This window comes from Maniola jurtina, chromosome 7 (genome assembly GCF_905333055.1).
Source record: "Maniola jurtina chromosome 7, ilManJurt1.1, whole genome shotgun sequence".
NCBI lineage: Eukaryota > Metazoa > Arthropoda > Insecta > Lepidoptera > Nymphalidae > Maniola > Maniola jurtina.
The window spans coordinates 12,689,184-12,705,592 of record NC_060035.1 but is presented as its reverse complement, the minus strand read 5'-3'; the positions used below and the strand labels follow the sequence as shown (position 1 = coordinate 12,705,592).

The window sequence follows — 16,409 nt, the reverse complement described above, 5'->3', positions numbered from 1 at the left end:
TACCGCGTACGTAAATTTCTTACCACTGACACTCGCCTCAAGGTTTGCGAAGCATTAATTCTCTCCAGATTGAACTACGCCGACGCCCTGTATGGTCCCAGGTTGTTAAGTCGCACTCAACGGCTTGTTCAGCGAATTCAAAACGCCTGTATACGATTCTGCTATAATGTTCCTCCAAGATCGCACATCTCGCCCTACATCAATAAAGGAAACCTGCTCAATATGAAAACCAGAAGGGAGTTGCACTTGGCCTCGTTACTGTTTGGGGTGATACAGTCTCAAAAGCCTTACTACCTCTTTAATAAGATCGAATGGGCCAAAAAGACCAACACTCGCTCCAACAGAGTCTGGACTCTAAAAACTCCTCATCATGTAACCGCAGCATTTCGTGGTAGCTTTAAATATGCCGCTACGAAATGCTGGAACAACCTGCCTCCTCCCCTGCGCGATGTAAACAAATCAAAAACATGGTTCAAATCAAATTTAAGAATTTTGTTATTGCGTCAGCAAAAGGGTGAGGAAGGCGCTTAGTTCAGGTCCTCCCACATCTTTATAATTCTACTTTATTTTATTATATACCTACTTTATCATTAAATTATTGTACTAACCCTATATCTACTAACCACATTATTTATTTTGTATTGTATTTGTATTTTGTATATTGCATTCTATAGGTAGTTACCGTCCGAAACTTCTGGCTTCACGGAAGACCAGCGCTGTGCCTGCGTTCCCGACACAGGCGCAGCAAATGCTGAGTGGAGTCCATTTTGGCACCACACACCACGCGTCCCATTTTATATTTTATTTATTTTAAGTTATTGTTGGTACCAAATAAACAGTTTTTCTTTCTTTCTTCTTTCTTATCCACCCACTTCCCTCTATCTCCTTAAAAGGTCGTCAGTCCAGCGTGTTGAATATACCTACCTACTGGTTAATACTCTACATTTTTTTTATTGTTTTGATTCGCGGCCAATGTGAATTGACCTTAAAATTTGGAAAAAACGATGGCTTGTTGATTGCTCCAAGGGGTATAATGACACCTAGATACATGCTTTGAAACATGGCGGCTTTGTACAGTCTATAGAAGTCGTTGTTGGGTAACCCAGGAGCACGTAGCACGGACAATCTAACGCGTTCAAGAGATGCTTAGGAAGTAATAAAAATCGGCCAAGTTCGAGTTGAACTCACACACGAAGTATCGTAGAAGAAACTAGAGGATATCTGCGACTTCGTCCGCGTGGATTTAGATTTTTATAGATCCCGTGAGAACTGTTTGATTTTCCGGGATAAAAAGTTGCCTATTTCGATTACAGGGACGCAAGCTACTTCGGTACTAAACATACAAATCGGTTAAGTGGATGGGTCTTTAGGAATCCCGCGGGAACTCTTTGATTTTCCGGGATAAAAAGTAGCCTATGTCCGTCCCCGGGATATAAGCTAACCTTGTACCAAGTTTCATGAGAATCGGTTACACTGTTGGGCCGCGGTGAAAAGGTAGCAGACAGACAGACAGACAGACACACTTTCGCATTTATAATGTTAGTATGGATAGTTTTTTTTCAAGGCGGCCATTTTGAAATTTTTATTATCTGTTATTATAGCGGTAATAGAACACATTCATCTCTACCTATTACGGTTTACGAGATACTGTCCGCTCACTCACAGATGGATGGACGGGCGGACGGGCAGTGACAGCTCAGTAATAGATGCCCGTTGCAACTCTTCGGATACGGAACCCTAAGCTTAGCCATACGAAGAAGTATAATTAAAATAATGTTCAAAATTAATTTATGCGCATCCGTTAGCCACAAGATGCAAAAAACAGATAATAAAAGAACTAAGAATTTTAAAAAATCCAACTGCGGTTTGCACTGCATCATATCTGGTATTTATTTCTGAAAATATTTTATGGTGAAAAAGTTATTTATATATAAAATACTAGCTGATGCCCGTGACCTCGTTTGAGATTTTTAAAACCCCTTAGGAACTCTTTGATTTGCCGGGATAAAAGTAGTTAAAAGTATGTAGTGGCATGATTAAACAACAAACTCATTTTTACATTTAGTTCCCATAGAAATTACTGTAACCAAATTCCACGTGGAAGAACTCTACATTAACTTGCATCTGGAGACGTACATGGGCTAATTTTATCACGGAAAATCAAACTGTCACCACAGGATTTAAAAAAAAATTGAATCTATGCGAGTGAAGTCGTGGGTATATAGTAACTAGTATAGGCTTAAAACTAAAGCTTGAATTTCATTGCTACAATCTCAACTGTCGTGGTTGACTGAATTTATGGTATTTTTGCTGCAATAATGCATTTTAGCCAATCTATGAGTAAAGGTCAATAAATGAGGGTCGACGCAGGTCATATTTCTACCGTCCTCTAAGTGGAAAAAATATTTTTGGTGGAAAAAACGTGGAAATTTTCAAAAAACTAATGTTTTCAAAAAAGAACTTAGGGCCAAGGTTTTTAGGTAGTTCTTAGTTTGGCTCTACGCAGCATCCTTTTCAGGGTTCAACGGAGCCCAATTGCTAAGCCTCCACTGTCTGTACGTCAGTCTCCCAGCGGGCTGTATCTCATGAACTGTAATAGGTAGGTCGAAATGTTCCCAGAGTGTGTATTTCTATTACCGCTATAATATTAAGTTATAAAAACCAAGATGAAAATTTTCAAAATGGCCACTCTGCAAATGAAAAAAAATTAAAAGTATTATCCATACTAATATTATAAAGACATATAAAGTTTGTGATTTTGTTCCAAAACCAACAAAATCCAGATTTTAAAAATTCTTTAACCAGTAGAAAACTTCATTATTCATGAGTATATTTTATTTTCAAAAAAATTAGAGATCCCAATGAAAATTGTAATAAGCTACCCGTATGAAGCCGGCAAGGGTCACTAGTATCTAATAAGATTGTACGGAACCCTTCATGTGTGTGTCTGGCTCGCACTCGACCAGTTTTTTAGAAGCATACGTTTTTAATTATTTCCATGTTTTTTAGCGCTAACTCAAAAATTATTTAAGTAAGAACGGCTAAGAATAAATTATTTACCGCAATCACCCACTTCTGCAAGTTTTATCGCAAGTGTATCCTTATCTATTGTTTCATCAAGGGGTTAAGAGGGGTCTATCCGTAGTGCAGTCCACACAAAAGTAGGCTCTCATTTGAATACTAATCAATCAAACTCATTTAAGATTTGTACGTAAATACTTAACCCTGTGTAACTTAAAACTAAATATTTTAACGGTAATCACTCAAACGCAATATACTATCTAAATATATACAAGTGTAAATTAAAAATTTTCAACACCCCCGACAAATCATTTTCAAATAAATACTGTAATAATGTAATTATGTATATCTAGGCAACGTCCATCTTGACAGCTTGACATTTGTCAATTTACACTTGAATATTATGAACCTAAGGGTTATCTAACCTTCTTTTCTACAAGAAAACTAGAAAATAGCTGATAACTTTTAAACGGCTGAACCAATTTTTTTGGATTATAGCTAAGAACACTCTCGATCAAGCCACCTTTCAAACAAAAAAAAGTAAATTAAAATTGGTTCATACGTTTAGGCGCTATGATGCCACAGACAGATACACAGATACACAGATACACAGATACACAGACACACAGATACACAGATACACACGTCAAACTTATAACACCCCTCTTTTTGGGTCGGGGGTTAAAAATGAATAGCTGACTGACTGACTGGCTGGCTGAGCGACTATCTACGTCTCTCTCGGTCTATCAACGCACAGCTCAAACAAACTACTGGATGGATCGCGCTGAAATTCGGCATGCAGATTATGACGTAAACATCCGCTAAGAAAGGATTTTGAAAATTCAACCCCTAAGGGTGTAAAATAGGGGTTTGAAATTTGTATGGTCCACGCGGACGAAGTTGCGGGAATAAGCCAGTTAGTTTCTAAAACGTGTCAACAAAATTACATCGAAATTGATTAGTTTATATTGGAACGAGAATCAAACTACGTTTGTATGGGGTGAGTGGCGGAGAGTCTTCTGTTAACTGCAAAATGATATTTTTTTGAGTTATCGCCGAAAAACGTGGAAATTCTGAAAAACTAATGTTTCTAAAAGTAATGCTACGTAAGGACCACGGTGTTTAGTTAGTTTTGAGTTTGGTAAACGAATTTTGCAAGTTTTGTCGCTAGTGTATCTATCCATTGTTTCTACAAGGGGTTAAGGCTCCCACCCAGCGCTAGCACACCCATATCGATCGACATTACGAAACGTGTGACGTTTAACTTATCGTCCGTGAGAATTGAGATACACAAACCTTTATCATAGATTCTTTATTATACCTGCGCGTGCGCCGCGCAACCTCATTCTGTTTTTGAGACCGTCGCGCGCGCCATCTTAAGACCTGCCAATAGGGAGGCGGGTCGCATGCGGTTCCAAATTCAAATTTTCGTACGCGTATTGTTGATTAGTGGTTTGGAACGGACTACCACTCGTAAATTACATTTAATAAGACGTTAATAACTGTGATTAATATTTTTCTTGTGACTGTGTGTGTGGAATTATTTCAAAATGAACGGTGAGTCCTTTTTATATATTTTTTTTTAATTCAGTGATATCGCTTTTTTGATCCGATATAAATATCCTGCATTGTGCTGGTGTGGTACTACAAAAGACATAAAGCAAAACTTCTAATTTAAAAAGTTTTCCAAAAAAAACTGCGATTGCGCCGTTTGCATTGCAACTTTTTCAGCCATAAAAAGCGCAGAAAATCCGCCATTTTGTTTTTTTAAGAATTTAATGTACCTATCCAGTATAGGTACATATAGTATAGCAACAAGTCGAGATGGCAATCAGGGTGGGAACCCTGCACACCCGCACAGCCCTCAAGCTAACCCATTGCGGGATAGAGTGGGTGACTTGCGGGTGTGCGGGGCGCGCCCCGACTCATACCCCAAATGCCATCTCGACCTGTCGCGTACTAGGTATACCGAGTGACACTCGCGCCATCAAGACGAATCTAATCACATATCATTTATCAAAAATCGGTTAAGCCGTAGATTAGTTACGTCATACGTGCGGACATAATGAAATGAAATGAATTTATTTATTTCACGTAGAGCAGCATGATATTATGATATTATATCAAGACTGTACAACCCTTGGTTCTACCATAGGAACTACATAGGAACAGATATTCATACACACAGTTCAAGCACATAACCCTCCTTTTGGGCTTCGCCGCAGTTGGGTAATAAGAATAAGTAAAAATGTCCTTTCACAATGAATATGTATTAGTCGAGTAGAGTATATTATTGTATAAAACACATATTTTGAAGTCTAGCCGATTCTATAATATCAAAAACATCATCCAAACTATTGCAATGGGACGAGGAAAGATATCCAGAATGCTGGCAGTCCATTAAATGGTCAGGCCACAGAAATCCAAATAAAATTTTAAATCTTTCGCCCAGGCCAATGATTGCCAAGCCTTGGCAACCAATGTAACTGCCAGCCTCCCGAACTGTTACAATCAATAAGATAGGACGACATAGTACCCTACTTACTCTTGAACAAGTAATAATAAAAAATAATAAAAAACAGGACTTGCTCTGCAATATGAAAAAAAAATTAAAATCAGAGTCGGGATAGTGAAAGGATTCTAACAAAACCCCGTACATCCAAATCTGTTCAGGCATTGAAACCTGAAAACTGCCTGCCTACTTGATAATATTAGCTACCAATCTTGTAGTTATAGATATTATGCCTTGACCTGGATGGGAGATACTTCGGTATCTTTTTTTTTACCTAATTACTAAGGTAAAAGATAACAATCGAGTGAATTGTTAACGAAAGAAAATCTAAGAAAAATGTACCTAAGTATTAGAATGTATTTGGGTTAAAAACGCAGTTTTAACTTTAATCAAAAACACTGTGCCTATTGTTGTTTTTGGAACTTGCGTCAAAATTTGGGTGACATAGGCTACGTTTTGTCCCGGTTAATCAAAGAGTTCCCACGGGATTAAAAACCTAAATCCATGTGGACGAAGTCGCGGGCATCAGCAAGTTAGTACCTACGAGTATATTTTACCTGCAACAATATAAATCCACGTACTACCACCTATTATTCGCTGAAAGTGCAGTACGCGGATCCTTCACGCAAGTGCCAACAACAACTATACAAATTTTCAACTCATCGGATAAACGATGCGATGCGCGAACGCACAACGATTATTATATAAGAATTTTTACGTAGGTAAATATAAATTACGAAAATGACAAAAAAATATCTTTTTATAAGCAGTTACCTTTTTTAATGTCACAGAATATAATAATAATAATATGTAGCAATTTATAGTTTCTCATCTCTCGTAAAATATAAATATGCACCTGTAAACAACTTTGTAAGAATACCTACAGAATAACTACTTGTACCTTACCATATTACGTATGACCTTATCAAGATACCTAATGGTGATTGCAATTGTGACTTTTTTTTTAAACTTTTGTATGCAACACGTAAATTGTTGATTTCCGTATCACGCATTATTTACATATCCCTACTTAATCCACACTAATATTATAAATGCGGAAGTGTGTCTGTAATGTCTGTGTGTCTGCCACCTTTTCACGGCCCAAAAGTTTAACCGATTTTGACGAAATGTGCAGAGTTAGCTTATATCAGCTTATATCCCGGGGATGGACATAGGCTACTTTTTATCCCGGAAAATCAAATAGTTTCCACGGGATCTTTAAAAACCGAAATCCACGCGGACGAAGTTGCGGGTCCTCTAGTAATATTATAAATGCAAAATGTTTGCTTATTAATTTGTCCTTCAATTACGTCTCTATGAAGCAACGCATGGATGTGATTTTTTACCTGGATACCTATATGTACATAAATAATTGGAGAAATGACATAGGATACTGTTCATCGCAGAAAGTCAGAGTTCCCAAGGGTTTTTAAAAATCCTAAAAAAAAACTATTTTTTATACTGTTTTTTTATTTTTAGGGTAGAAAAAAGTTAACTAGGTAGATACAAAATACAAGCAAACACCATGAATTTTAACATGACATACCAAATATTGACATTCCTCACTAACTAAAGTGACTAGTAAAGTAAATATTGAAATGAAACATTGTTACATTTGGGAATTACAACCAAACAAGATAATGTGGATAATTCTGTTTCATACAATCTCTAAGATAAACAAATTGTATAAGTCTAAATTTAGTAGGTACTATCCTTTTCTACAGGGAGCATTATGAAAAGGATAGCAATGCATTTTTGCCTTTAATGCTTGTATGTAGACTAATATGTATGTATATTGTATATACTTTATTGCACCACAAAACACAAATGACAAGTCACCAAAAGATAAAAAAATTTCAAAAGAAAAATAAAACCGACTTCAAAAACCAAAACACTAAAAAGTAGAAAATAATTTTTGTTTAGCTACACATGTAATGTACCTAGGTATGAAGTCGAGCGAGCATATTAAAACAAAATTAGAAATCCAAGATTGAAGCTCGCCCGACTTCATACCTAGGTACATTACATGTGTAGCTAAACAAAAATTATTTTCTACTTTTTAGTGTTTTTGGTTTTTGAAGTCGGTTTTATTTTTCTTTTGAAAATTTTTTATTTCACAATTTTTAGTGGCCCCACTGTACTATAATATGCTATGCCCAGTTAAAACCCTACTGTTTACTAAGCTATTACAGTGATCGCGAGCAATTTGCTCTTATCCATTGAGGAGTTCTGTTCTCCATCTCCGAAGATATTCATCAGATCTTTACCAAATTTATATGGGACCACCTGCACAGTATACCCTTTCAAACAAAAAAAAAATTGTCCAAATCGGTCCAGGGGTCTTTGAGTAATCGGGGAACATACATAAAAAAAAAAAAAAAAAAGATCCCGACGAATTGAGAACTTCCTCCTTTTTTGGAAGTCGGTTAAAAACTTAAAATGAAGGTATAAAAAGGCGGTCTTATCGCTAAATAGCGATCTCTTCCAAACAACCTTAACTCTAGGGAGAAAATAAACAATTAGACAGTGGGAGGTGGTGTATATAATAGCTAAATGAACTAAACCATATAATACTATACTTATTAACATATCTTAGTTTAACTTAGAGATTGTGGACGACAAAATTGACCATAATAGCGATTATGTCATAGTCGCTATAGCGTTCATATCATAATCGCTATAGAGTTCCGTGATAGTGGCATATAACGTACTATTTTTCATTACGGAAACTCGTTATAATTTTCCAAGCGGTCGAGCGGATGTAGTTAGGTAGCTCTGTTTTCCATGATCCGCCATTTTAATTGTACACAAGATTAGCATGACGCAACCTTTTAATGACCCTTTGATATATATTTAATTGTTTACCTCTTCAACACTTTGTTTACTATATCTTTCTACAGACACAATAAAGAATTTTCCCGAAAGTTCCATCATTATTTTTTTAATCCTTAGGGTCTTTACGCACTGCATCAAAATATTAGGTATACGAGTGTAAATAAAAAATTTATGATACCCCCGACAAGTGAAGGTTACAGTAACTAGAAAAGAGCTGATAACTTTCAAACGGTTGAACCGATTTTCTTGGATTATAGCTAAGAACACTTTCGATCAAGCTACCTTTCAAACAAAAAAAACTAAATTGAAATCGGTTCATTAGTTTAGGAGCTACGACGCCACAGACAGATACACAGATACACACGTCAAACTTATAACACCCCTCTTTTTGGGTCGGGAGTTAAAAACAGTCATAAATAAATACTTTTTGCCTAGTTGGCTATCAGAGTTTGAAAAACCGGTCAAGTGGGAGGCTAACTTGCACGCGAAGGGTTCCGTACCACAATACAACATAATATCATACCTAACATTTGTATGTAGAACACTGCAAGTTGATCACAGACAGCGCCATAATAATTTATGTGATTTAGTAAACTATTTTTTTTTTTTCTTGAACACATTTAATTTTTTTATGATATGTACAATGTACATATATTATATAACCACAAATTCAAGGTTTCGGATATTTCCATTTACTTGTGCTATAAGACATTGCTACCTGCCAAATTTCATAATTCTAGGTCAAACAGAAGACGTACCCTAGAGGTTTGATTTCCTTTTCTTGACGGTCTCATCAGACAACAAAGAAAGACAACAAGCTTATTTTCCTTTGAGGTACGGAACCCTGAAAATAACCCAAACGTGATCCATTTTGAGTTCACAAAGTAATCAATGGATCACAGCAGAATTTGCAATTTAAAATTTGAACAAAACTTGCTAAACCAGAACATGAATAGGCATTTGGGGAAAATACAGGCCATTAACAATCACAACAGGTTTACTTACGCATTTCTGACGTCAATTTTCACATTTTTAGGGTTCCGTACTGAAATGCTAAAAATGGAACCCTTATGGTGCGAATTTCTCCGTCCGTCCGTCCTTCTGTCTGTCATAGTCGATTATTTCAGTAACCATTAAAATCTATCGACATAAAATAGTTGTATATAATAGTAGCCCAACATAATTGAAATTAATAAAAAAGGATAATTGTTTTTAATTTAATTAAAAAAGGGGGAAGAAATCGGGGGTTTGAGTTTTCTAAGTACCTAAAATAACAATATCGAGTGGTATAAGAGTGGTATAGGAGGATTTTATAGGTATTTACAAAAATCTAAGAGTATTAATTCTAGCGAAAATCCTATTCAAGGCCCATCTTCTTAGCCAAAATTCGGTACTATTCAAAGATACTTTTCATCCCATAGGTATTTTATTTCGAAAAATCGGAGTTCCCACGGGGTTTTTCAAAACCCAGGGGGGGGGGGGGGACAAGATTTGACTGTAAGCGATATGCATCGAACCCATCAGAGAAGCATGTAAAGCCTTTGCTTTGTATTACTTTTAATACCACCAACAGACAACACCATATATTTTGTATACATAACACCAAAAATTCACCTGCGACTTATGCAAATAAATAATTTTGTATTTTGCTACCTATACTGCTATATCTCTTGCAACATTTACCTAAGTACAAAGCACGTGCCATTTAGATTGTTTCATCTATTCTAAGGTTTTATCATGTTAATTAATTTCTATCACTACATAACATTCAGTAACAGGTGAAATCGTAGGAGATAAGCATAATAATTGTATTTATTGAAATAATCCTACTAGTATTAATATAATATAAATGTGAATGTGTGTTTGTCTTTTAATCACGCTGCACGGAGCGACAAACTGACGTGAATTGTTAAATTAGATCCATACTATATTATACTATAATAATATACGAACGTGTGTCTGTCTGTCTGTCTGCTAACTTTTAACGGCTCAACAGTTAAACAGATTTTGATGAAAGGTAGCTTACAACCTGGGGAAAGACATAGGCTACTTTTATCCTCGGAAATCAAAGAGTCCCCACGGGATTTTTAAAAGCCCATCCGTTTAACCGATTTATATGAAAGGTACAGAGGTAGCTTGCGTCTCGAAAATTGACATATTAACTTTTTATTCCGGAAAAGCAATGACTTCCCACGGGATTTTTAAAAAACCTTAATCATATACATAATATAAGCATAATATAAATCGGAAAATTAAAAATTCTACACTATATTTAAAGAACCTAAATCCACTCTCGTGAGTGACTCTCATGACATTATTAACGGGGTCACGACCCTCAGCAATGAGGAATAAGACACAGGGAAGAACAATAAGTGTATAATAATATGTTGACTTGATATCTGCAGTAATTAGTTTGAGCAAAACAAAAGCTGAACTGGTTAAAATGGTTTTTGACTCAGAAGGTGGTTGACCTTCTGGTCATGGGCCGGTTCTAACAAACGGGTAATCGTTTGGAAGGATTTGCGTGTATAGCGCTGGTATCTGCTTATATATAATATTATGTATCTGCTTGTAGTAGAGGCAAACGGAACCAAGTCGTTAGCCGCTGTCAAAATCGGCGTCCCTAGCGCTATCAGCGCGACAAAATTATCTCGCAGCTTTTGCGTAGGGTTTAATCCTATATTGTTACCATGGTGTTCAGAAAGGGAGAATTTTGAGGGTTCGGACCCACTCCCTTCTCCATCTTCGTAATCTCAAACATGAAGTGAAATATTTTTTGAAAATGTACAATATATAGTAGGTAGCTACAACGAATTCCTTGAATTTCTAAAACATATTATGAAAAAGATCTAAACAAGCGTTTAGATCTTTTTCATAATATGTTTTAAATATGGCGATGACTGTGTTGAAAAAACAAAAAATCATTTAATTACATTACTGTGCTATTTATCTGTACAATAAGTTAATAATAACAAATATCAATTATTCCAATTGTTTTGAGTAACAATTAATTAATGTCTATATCATTTATATAAGATGCCCGTGACTTTATTCGAGTAGATTTATGTTTTTAAAAAAATCCCGTAGGAACTTTTTGAGTTTTTATGATAAAAAGTCCATGGCATAGATATAATTAATGTCAGTGGCCGTTAACTATCTCCGTAGGTTCCTTTTATCAAAATTGGTTGAACGGATGGCCCATGAAAACCTAACAGACACACTTTAGTATATACACCAGTATGCATATCACAAATTAATGGTTATAGCCCCCCTTTAGTTTTCTGACGCTTTCTCAACATAAAATCCGCGAGAGAAACCTGTCACATTGATCGTGCTTGAGCTGCCGGAGTGACAATTATTATAAAACTAGCTCACTAAACTTCGCGTCTAAGGTCAGCATTAATGGCTATGCAGAAACCTTTGTTTTACCATTCTCAGTAACTTCAATTTCGACATAACAACACACAAAAGTTTACACATTATGACAATTACTTAGTCTTTTTTGCCTGTCTGATGCGATCATAAAACTTACTGTGCTAACAATATGACTGAATACCATAGCCCACTAGCGCGTCACGCCGCACGCATTCGAAAAGATCAGCGCATTAACTAGTTTGCCAACGCTTAAAAACTAAACGTAGATATTGAATACATCCAATATTATTATTAGAATATATGTACTACAAAATTAGAATATATTTTTTACAGTTTTACACCAGTACAAAGAGAAGTCAAACTATGCGAAACGTGTTTGCTCATCGTTTCTGATATGAACTAAAGTTTATTATGGGCTAAAGTTTGGGACGCCCACAACGTTTTTTCTACCCTGTCTAACTTAAGTGCATTCAAGGTTCAAGGAAAGAGTGAATATCTATCTTTTAGGTAAGCGTGCTCCAACTTAGAGCTTATCCTTGCCTTCTTTAAGGCACGAACAAGCTGTTCGTCTGTAGTGTATGATCTCCCTTACAACGCTTTTCTACAGTCAACCGGGCGATGAGAGCGATGCAAAGACTCAGGCCACACGATGCGTTTCCGGTGCGTTGCGGTGTCGCATCGCTGTGGCTTTGAGTATTGGGTGCCACACTGCGTTGAAGTTCCGGCAAGTACCTATGGCGTTGCAACGCACCACCCTTCTTCACCTTATTTCTCTGGTCTCAAGTTCGTCGAACGTGCCGTGCGGCGGCACACCGCCAACGCAACTCGTGTGGCTTCACTCTTACTGTAAATCTCAAACACATGTGTGGTTCGTCCGTAGTGTGCGATCACCATTACGTCCGTCAATTGACTGCAGAATCAACGGAGGCACAGTGTGATCCGCGCTGTTGATCGCGAAACTCAGCCATACGTGCGGTTCGTCCGTAGTGCGCGATCACCATCACAATGCTTTTCTGCGTCAATAAGGCATATAAAATAAATTATGTGCTCCCAAGATCGCCGGGTATTTACCATACACGAGTTCGATACACGTTATAGCGGCCTTGCCTATTTCGAAATGGCTCGTTGCGAAAGCTTGAGATCAAAGGTATATTAATATACTAGCTCTTTCCCGCGACTTCGTCTATGTACTATGATTTGTAGCCTCGGGAATAATCTAGCTATCGACCAGTGAAAGAATTTTCATAATTGGACCATTAGTTCCGGATATTGCTCCCTACATTCAAACGAAGAAACCTTACCTCTTTATAATATTAGTGTAGATTTTTAATAACACGTAGTAGTAGGTAAGTATATAATATTCATCATCTCAACTCATCGGCGCGAGTCCAATACTAAGTATGAATCTCAAAAAGAAAAGATGCTGACCATTTTAGATTGGCAGACATTATTGAAAACTTTCAGGCATGCAGGTTTATGTAGGCTTCCTTACTATATTTTCGTTCACTGGTATAGCAGATAATATTTAATAGCATAAAACGCACATAGCTCCGAAAAGTTTGAAATGCGTGCCCGGGATCAAAAATTTCAAAATTCAAAATTCAAAATAATTTTATTCAATTAAACTTTCGCCAGCCTCATACATCCCCGATCGTAATGACTCCCCCGATAAAAGATGCCCTTAGCACGTCCTTAACCACCCTAAAGATCAAATCATGACTGACAATGCACCCTATTTTGTAGAGCAATATTATATACATCAATAACTCTGCACAGCATTTTCGCCAGCGAATACGAGGTCCATTCCTAACATTAGTTACACATAGTAGTAAGTACATGAATGAACTCACACCATGGTCTCGGGGGCATACGGAATAATCAAGTCCAACCAATACCGCTTCATTCCAACATCATCCTAAGCCGTGGTCCGAACATCAAAGGAGGCCTTTAGGAAGACATTGCCCCCTCCCCCCATCTCTCCTTATTTCTTCGAGCCTTTGGATTGAAGTCTAAGCGTAGGCGTAGCGAAGCACCGGTACCACGCTGTAGCAGCCAGTAGGGCCTACGTGGCCTACTCTATCTGAAGTTATAACCACGCAGTTTTCTGGTCCGTGTTTACGAATACCTATATTATGTTGGGTATAGAGTCAACGGGACAACTGCACACGGATTACGAAATGATTGTCGAGACACAAAATTCTATGCCCGCAAGCAAAACTGCAGACCAAAGCCAGTCAATTATGAAATCTTTATTATATTTGCATATAAAAATGATTTATAGCCGTTGTCGTGGAGAGTTTCAACACCACTGTCACAGAACTGGTCGTAAAGTAAATTCAAATTAGAGGAACAACAATTTCAAGGGCGCCGGACACATACCGAATGTTTTGATAGATATTCGATATTAATGTCAAGATCATAGTTTCGAAAACTCTTTCGACCACGCCTACGAATTCGATCGATTCGTATTATAGTCCGTACGAAATGACTTCTCACGCATCATTTTTAACCCCTAACCTAAAAAGAGGGGTGTTATAAGTTTGACGTGTGTATCTGTCTGTGGCATCGTAGCTCCTAAACTAATGAACCGATTTTAAATTAGTTTTTTGTTTGAAAGGTGGCTTGATCGAGAGTGTTCTTAGCTATAAACTAAGAAAATTGGTTCAGCCGTTTGAAAGTTATCAGCTCTTTTCTAGTTACTGTAACCTTCACTTGTCGGGGGTGTTATAAATTTTTAATTTACACTTGTAACTCTATGGGTCAACTGTCATGTCAAAAGTACGGTTCACCTGTAAAATAAGGACTATATTTGACACATAAATTTAAAATACTTAGCGCGTGAGAAGTAATTTTCTACGCATTACCTATAATAATTTTCAACAACGCATACTCAACTTGCATGCCTGAGAGTTCTCCATTATGTTCTCAAAAGTGTGTGAAGTCTGCCGATCCGCACATGGCTAGCGTGGTAGACTATGACTTAATCCTTCTCCTTCCGAGAGGAAGCCCGTGCTCAGTAGTGAACTGGTGACGGATTGACAATAATGATGATGATGAAGATATTCAACCAATTTTTGCAACAAAAATACAATTATTTTATTTTGTCATATCAGTTAAGTCGAAAAAAATATTTATTGCAAATTATATCGAGCTTGACAATATAAATATACTTAAATTAAATAAAGATTTAATAACAAATTAAAATAACAAAATTTACATAGAACCTACTACGTTCGCAAAAAATTCAATTTTTTCGTACGTAGGTATATATTATGTTAATTTTGAAACATGAAAAACAAAAACACTTCTCAATTTATTATTAATTCGAAGCAATTAAACTCGAAACAGTAACAATCAGCAAAAAATCCTTATTAAGGGGCAAGCGACGGGTCTGCCCACGAAATTCAAATTTTATTTGGTTTTCCGCAATTTGTAAGTACAAAGTCGGCTTATGGCATTCTAGTTCCAACAGTCGCAGTATCATTTCCACGTGTTTATATAAAAATAATTACTTGATAAGGTCCACTTTAAGAAATTTGCTCTAATATCGACTAATTTGTGAGTTACAGTCTATACTGGAGCTAATTTCTTAAACTGGACCCATTCAAGTAAAGATTTTTATATAAACCTGTGAGGATGATATTGCCATTGGCGCAATTAAAGTGTAATAATATAGTGCGTGTCATAGTGGTTTTTGATTTATCATGCAAAATGTCGGAAAAAATTGCTGAGTACGGAACCTCGGTGAGTGAGTCAGACTCACACTTAGCTGGTTTTTTTTTCAAAGAAATTAAAATGCATAAAGATCTATGATAATAATAAATTTAAAAAACCCAAGGTTTTAAAATTACAGGTGTTAATGACGGAAATAAAAAAATGAAAAAATAATATTCTTTATAAATGCATCGCGCAATTTTAACCAAATTTCATTATCGTAATATAAAAAGTAAGTTCCTTGTTTCTGCAATGCTACCTACGTATCATAACAAACGTATGATTATTCAAAACTAGCTAATGCCCGCGACTTCATCCGCCTGGATTTAGGTTTTTCAAAATCCCGTGGAAACGCTTTGATTTTCCGGGGTAAAAAGTAGCCTCTGTCACTCTCCACGTCTCATCGGAAAAATCACGTCGATTAGTTGCTCCGTTGCGACGTGATTGAAGGACTAACCAATAAACCAACTCTATCTACTGTACATGTTTATACTACATACATATTAGTTCAACAGATACAAGAAGCCTAACGCAAATTTCTTCGCACGTAAGGACATAAAGCTTACTATTGAAGGTGCTAAAGTACGATCGATGGTTAAATATTTTTCCCACTGTGTCACGCTCAAGTGTGTACTGTCTACATTACCATTCTAATGTTCTGTTTGCATGTTTACGTACCTGTCAGCTGTTTGACTTCGTCTGTGATTTACATAAGTACCTATCGCAATGACAAGACACGTAATATGGTTAGTAATTAAACTTCCTCTGGAATCTGGAAATGACTTTTTGCTAATATATCTGATATAGTTTGTTTTAGTTGAAGGCTTAGCTAAACCTAAGTTTATCTAAATATATTAAAAAGTAGAAGTTGACTGACTGACTGACTGACTAACTGATCTATAAACGCACAGCTCAAACTATATGGACGGATCGGGCTGAAATTTGACATGCA

The 16,409-nt window shown here is 36.6% G+C and overlaps 1 protein-coding gene across 1 annotated transcript in view; it reads left to right on the top strand.

Moving 5' to 3' along the window:
• The first annotated feature begins 4,368 nt into the window (after positions 1-4,368).
• Positions 4,369-16,409, top strand: part of LOC123866681 (elongation of very long chain fatty acids protein AAEL008004) — a 46,172-nt gene continuing 34,131 nt past the window's right edge. The window contains exon 1 of the mRNA XM_045908361.1: positions 4,369-4,578. Within this exon, the coding sequence (XP_045764317.1) occupies positions 4,572-4,578 (7 nt within the window). The 5' untranslated portion in view covers positions 4,369-4,571. The remainder of the gene's footprint in view (positions 4,579-16,409) is intronic.